This window comes from Toxorhynchites rutilus, chromosome 3 (genome assembly GCF_029784135.1).
Source record: "Toxorhynchites rutilus septentrionalis strain SRP chromosome 3, ASM2978413v1, whole genome shotgun sequence".
Taxonomy (NCBI): domain Eukaryota; kingdom Metazoa; phylum Arthropoda; class Insecta; order Diptera; family Culicidae; genus Toxorhynchites; species Toxorhynchites rutilus.
In genome coordinates, this window is record NC_073746.1 from 270539392 (window position 1) to 270546202 (window position 6811).

Below are 6811 nucleotides of genomic sequence, written 5' to 3' on the forward strand. Positions count from 1 at the left end.
TTTTCAGAACCATCAACATATTCATAAAGAGTAAACAGTAAACTAATCAATTTTTCAGGTAGATAGGTAGGTATTCACGTAGGAGAGGAAAATAAAGCACTATATTTAAAATATATATTTAACAAAAGCTGTCCCCTTTGTATAGTCCTACGTCACTCCGGTTATGTCCCCGACATTACCCACCCGTCTTTTTTGTTATGGTGCCCATTTTAGGGTGGTCTGAAAAATCAATTTTTTCAACTTTCTCCCAGAAACGACTTTTTTTTAAAAACTCATAACTTTTGAGCCACTGAACCGATTCAGATGATCGACATATCAAATTGAAGCCAATGAGCTTTCGTTAAAAAATATTGGACCTGCAAAAAAAATGGATTTTGTTTTCGTAATTATTGTTTGTAGTCGTTTTTTATTGTTTTCATGGCTTTGAAATAGAGGGCGCTATATTTTTTATATTTTTTCTGAGGATTTTTCACATAACATATTTCGGTATCAGAGGTGGTATTTTTTTCGTTTTTGAGTTATGATTTTTCAAAGATTTTTTTTTAATCGATTGTTCGAAAAAAAATTCCCCATTTTTGCCATTAAAAAAATTTATAACTTTTGAACTACTGGACAGATTCAGATGATCGACATATCAAATTAAAGCTTGGGTTTTTTAGAAAATATTGCTTCTGCGAAAAATTGGGATTTTTGTTCTTATAATTAATAATTTAATTAGTTTTTCATAGTTTTCTTAGTTAAAGATAGAGGGTGCTATATTTTTTATATTTTTTCTGGAAAGGTGATTATTTTTAACATAATATAACTCGATACCAGAGATGCTATTTTTTCGTTTTTGAGTTATTATTTTGCAAATTTAACATAATTTAAGTCATCGTTCAAAATTCCTATGTGACAAGACTAGACCTGTGCGACTTGAATCCAATATTCCCACAAGTGTGATATTTTTTCAAAGAATGTTAGGTTATTGGCTTCAATTAACAATGTCGATCATCTAAATGGGTTCAGTAGTTCAAATGTCATGAATTTTTGCAAAAAAATCATTTTTGCATAAAGGGCGAAAAATGATTTTTCGAGCCATAGGTTAACTTTGAAAAATCATATCTCAAAAACAAAAAAAATAACATCTCTAACATCAACATATGTTATATAAAAAATCTTCAGCTTTCAAGAAAAAATATAAACAAATATAGTGCCCTCTAGTCCAAAGCCATGACAACAATAAAAAACGACTACAATCAATAATTACGAAAATAAAACCCATTTTTCTTCTGCAAGTTCAACATTTTTTAATAAAAGGTTAGCTTCAATTTGATATGTCGATCATCTAAATCTGTTGAGTGGTTCAAATGTTATGAATTTTTGAAAAATGTCAATTTTAGGAAAAAGTGAAAAAAAAGATTTTTCGGACCACCCTAAATCGCCCCAGAGTGTAGGTTTTGACAAAAAAAAAAGTCGAAATGATAGTAGATCTCGAGGTTTCATGCAATTCGAAGATATTTGGCATTATATTTTTTTTTAAACCCTGATTTCATTTACTCCACCCTTAGATGATTTTTCGGTTTTCAAAAAAACCCAAACTTTGACGGCTATGCAAGCCATTTACCGATTGAGCTGATATTCTGCAAACGGTAGTTTTTCAAATCAACATTTTCAATCAAATGCCGTTTGAAAATTCGAGACGGCCATTTTTATTGGCACTCTACAGTGCACTTTGTAGTTGCTCTTCGTGATTGGGAAGTGATAAACTCTGTTCCAGCATATTCTTCGAGAAACGTCTCAAAACGGCTGAAAGTTTCGATGGTTCTGCTTTAACCCTCCTGTACTCGCGCACAAAATCATAACTCATATACTCGCCACAGTGTCACAGACCGCACGTGTCTCTGTAATATTACTTTTGAATACTTTTTAGGCGTTAATAGTATTCATTTAAAGAAAAGTATATAATTTAATAAAAAAAAACTCCAGAAAATAATTTTTCTCCAACTTCATTCAATGACTATTAATTTCATTTCATTTAATATATGACATTTATTTCAGCCTCCTCAAACAGAATTGTAGACAAATCGATGAATTTTATTATCTTAATCTCTGTTAAAAATGCTTTTTTCCGTTTTTTTTTTCGAAAAGTTGTATTTAGCGAATAATAACATTTGTGGTTGAACGGAGACGTTAATAAGCAAAACTGCCGTATTTGATCCGATTGACAGCCAATATTTTCCAATAAAAACTGGAAGACTACTCCTAAAACAACTGGATTCTATTAAAAAGTTTTATTTTAAGAAGATCGGCCTTGATTTATGTTAAAATGTAGTTCATAAAATGACGAAATAAAATAATTATTAATCATATTATTCGAGCTGATCAAAACGACGTTTCCCGCCACTCGAACATTGCTGTGAAAAAATATCCGAGGATTTCTTTTTTTAGAACCGGTCTTATTTGGGTAAAACTTGAAAAATCTTTTTTTGCCATTTTCGTTGCTATCTCTTTCGCACTCACCAAGAATTTGGAATAAAAGAAATCAATAATTGAATGCACGGTGCCTAACCTTACCTTCGGTTTGACATTTTTGTGAGATTTGTTTCAGCTCCCATTCGTTCAAATTTGATTATGGACATTTGAAAATTGCAACGAATGGGTTAGTAACTTTTACTACCATTTTCGGAAGAAAGTCGGGAGTGAGAATTGAACTCGTGATCTCTGCGTGAGAGGTATGGATGTTACCACTACGCCAGATCGCCTCCTCACGCCAAACTGTCAAACTGACGACTTCGTATATGCAGTGATCTGTGTATTAGAATTTTGGAATATTGTTTGATTAGGTCCCACAATGTTATACCAATACTGAAATGAGCATATCCAATACCAAAACAATACTGTTCAAAAATTACTTTGGCATTGAAAAGCTATTTCTCTCTATATTTTTGATTTTTTTTCCCTTTGGTATTTAATTCCTTATATCAGGCTTGTCCTAACCAAATTTGGTATCAAGAACAAGATGAGGCATCCTTAACTATAAGTATTTAAAAAAAATATGCATAGCATGTATATTTGAAAAGTAAACACTATAGTACATATGTATTTTATGAAAAGTATGTATTACCTCTTTTCATTACGAACTATCTGTCTATCTGAGAGTTTAGATCATGCTTAGTTAATATTAATGCTATTTAGAGCTAAAAATCCATTGAGTGACCACGAGAAATTGATATCCCATTGACATAAACGAAAGCAAGATTACTTGGGTTTTATATTCATATAAATTCATATCAATTAAAAAAATTAAACAATGGAGCACATTAACACATTAACATTAAAATAACGGATGATAAATGTCGTTTCTGCAATTTTGAAACTTCGGAACATTTACTGTGTCAATGCACTGTATTGATTCAGCAAAGACTGCGGATTCTTGGAAAGGGCATTCTTATGCCTAACGAGATATGGTCTGCTGAACCAAAAAAGGTAAAAAACTTCTTCAAAGAAGTCATACCTTCTTGGGGGGAGATGCAAAGTCCTAGTGCGACTATCGCTTATTCCTTGAGTGATGGAACGAACTGACAGCGCATGTATAGTAAACTGGAGTGCACCACAATAGATCAAACTAATGGTCGCAGTGGTACAATGCTCCTACAGAAGAAGAACATAACTCTATGATCTTCTCAACTTTAGAATGTTTTAGAGGACCTATAACATCTGATGTTTATATAAACTTAAAGCCAGCATAACTCGTGGGCTCCATGAACCATTTTGGTGAGATTTCTTGCTATGAACATTGCATTGAAGATTTTTGAGGATCAAAAAATCAAAACATTGAGCACTTTGAGGCACCCCTAAATCATGTCCGATTGAGCTGAAACTTTGCACAGGAATATAAGTGTTGTGTCCTAGTTCCGTGTCACGTCTCGTGAGTGAATAGTAAGTAAAGGAAATCGGGGTTTTCAAAAAAATTTGTTGATGCCAAATGTCTTACATGAAATTACAAATTACATGAAACGTCCATTTTTTTTGTTGTCAAAAACCGACATTCTGGGACTTGGTTTTTTTTCCGAATATGAAGCAAAACGTATGGTTTAGGGGGCCAATGAAAATAGAACCACTATTATTGTCCTATGTAAAACTCCTGAGTAAGATGCCTTCAATTTGAAATGCTTTCTCTTATTTCAGTCAGCTGCACATCGGGCCCGCAGTTGGAACTATGTCAAGCAGAAAGGTGTCTCGATGGGTCTCAACCTTTACAACCAGAAGGTGTACGTTGCCAAAACAGCTGGCGAACTGCTGTTCGACGGATACGAAGATGATATGGTGCTAATGGGCAAACAGCTGTTCGATGCCAGTGAAGTTCCCTTCGATCGTGTTGGTTGGTTCTACACGGTAAGTTCCACTCACAGCAATGAATTGTAGAAGATTTAATCCTGTGTCGTGGATATATTTTTTGAATTGTAGCGCAATAACTCAGCCGATCTAATTGGCCATTATAACGTTCACACCGGTGTGGACGACATTGCTAAAATTGGATCGATGGCCGAGTGGAACTACAAACCACGGACGGACTTCTTCGCTGACCACTGTGGAATGCTGAATGGATCCGCCGGCGAGTTTTATACACCCAATCTAAGCAAAGACGTCCCTATCCAACTCTTCACGCCCGATATGTGTCGCAGTTTGCCTTTGGATTTTGAGCGAGAAGAAGAAGTCGCCGGAATCCGAGGATACAAGTATGCTGGCGGTCCTCGAACGGTTGATAATGGAACGATGTATCCGGAAACGGCTTGCTTTAGCGCGGGTGAAATAGTTCCTTCTGGAGTACTGAATATATCTGCCTGTCGCTTCGGAACGCCTGTGTTTATGTCATTTCCTCATTACTACGGTGCCGATGAATATTACCTCAAACAGGTAGAAGGGTTAAGTCCGGACAAAAGTAAGCACCAGTTTTACATGACTATGGAACCGGTAAATAGATTTTTTTTTCGAAAGAAACCAAATATTGTACTCATAATCCTACACAATTTAAGACAACCGGAATTCCACTCGAAGTAGCTGCTCGGTTCCAGCTGAACATACTCATCGAACCCCATCCAAACATAGCGTGAGTACCACTATAAATTACGACGGGAAACAAATTTTACACTTTTACCTTTCCGCAGTCTCTACGAAGGCGTGAAGCGAGTCTTCCTACCGGTGCTTTGGTTTGAACAGCACGTCACTATGAAGCCGGAATTTGTCGGAGAGATTGGTCATGCTCTCAGCATTCCGACGACGGGTCGTATTTGTGGTGTTGTGATGCTCATCCTCGGGATCACCATGATCGTTTGGACGCCAGCCGATCGAATGCTGTCTCGACGGAAGCGTCGTGATATCGTCAAGGACACTAGTACTGACAAGGCACTCTTGCAGCAAAACCTCTCTAAAGCAGCCATTCTGCTGCCGGAGAAGGAGAAAAAAGAATCGGTTACAATCATCGAGGCACATCCACTGATCGACCACAAACCGGTCAAATTGGTTAGTGAAAATGGGACGGCTCGGATGTGAAACTGTATCACATGGAGAATTTGCGTTGCAAAGCAAGAAGCAAAATGAGTTCTCTACATTCATTATTAGTAAATAAGTGCCGTATTCATGCAATTAGTGTTATTGCAGCTGTGTGTTCATTTCCGAGCCATCATCCTCCAGTGAGTGTATTACAGGGAACATCATCCTAAAATCAGTGCAATGCCACACCTCGATTAATGTGCCAGACCTATCATAATATTGCTAATCATAATCCACACAGTTTATAATTCTTCAAAAGTGGAAAAAAAAAACTAGCTCACGTTTGCCTTCCATCGAATGTGATAATAGCGATACCAGGAGTTTCAAGAAGTTTCCAACGTAACAAAAACATTGAAAAAAGGATGACTTGTATGTGCGCATTTGCAGCGCGATAAAAAGGATAATCGCTTTGTCTTGTAAAGATTTCGGTATGAAAGCTTCGATAAACAATCCAGTTAAGTATAACATCACATTTTTTTTTCTAAAAAAAAGGTGTAACTTTTCAGAGGAAGTATATTGTTTTTTTTATACTAAGATATTTTAGTATAGTGTAGTAGCTGTACGAGTTTGTTATTGTCAGAGGATATAAAGAAAAAAAAACTAATTATTATGCTAGTTGGGGTTTTAGTTCGATTGTGTTTTGAAGAATTTTTTTACGATTACTGGTGTAATCGGAATTAACGGATCCCTAACAGATTATTCAGGGTAAGGCAAGCACAAAAAATTGTAGGGGGTTGTGTCTGAGATACAATCGCATTTCCGACGTAGAATAATGAAATTATGTTATTCAATCCGCTTTTTAACCACTTCGGGTATTATTTTGCAATGAAGCGAAAATTTTAAAATAACTCTTCTATAGAAAGTTTTTGTGGTGTGGAATGAGCCGTTATTTTACAGAATCAGCTGAAGATGTTTGAGTCATGGTTCATTCTTTTCCTCACAGGAACAATACGACAAGCACGAGAATAATGAGCAAGCTTCGTAGGCGTTAGTTTTCTCCTTCGTGTTACAGCTATAACGGTAAAGGTTCCAGTTGACATACACATGTCCACGGGCAATTATATGGTTGTGCCATCACCATAATTATTCCATCCTTCTAATCAACAAAACAGTAAATCAGCCTAAGAGTAACCATTTCAATCTACATTTGGCAAGGCAAAAAAATTCGAGGGGTTGTATCCGAGACAGACCGCTCAGGACGTAGGACCACGTGATTTTTTTTTTAATTTTTTTGGTTTATCATTTCGGATATTATTTGCGAATACGTCGAAATTTC

The 6811-nt window shown here is 35.9% G+C and overlaps 1 protein-coding gene across 6 annotated transcripts in view; it reads left to right on the forward strand.

Moving 5' to 3' along the window:
- LOC129779233 (protein peste) overlaps positions 1–6091 on the forward strand; it is a 29225-nt gene extending 23134 nt beyond the window's left edge. For all 6 annotated transcript variants that reach the window (XM_055786595.1, XM_055786596.1, XM_055786593.1 and 3 more), the window contains 4 exons: positions 4171–4377; positions 4450–4956; positions 5019–5092; positions 5151–6091. In XM_055786595.1, coding sequence (XP_055642570.1) covers positions 4171–4377; positions 4450–4956; positions 5019–5092; positions 5151–5535 — 1173 coding nt within the window. In that variant the 3' untranslated portion in view covers positions 5536–6091. The remainder of the gene's footprint in view (positions 1–4170; positions 4378–4449; positions 4957–5018; positions 5093–5150) is intronic.
- The last annotated feature ends 720 nt before the right edge of the window (positions 6092–6811 follow it).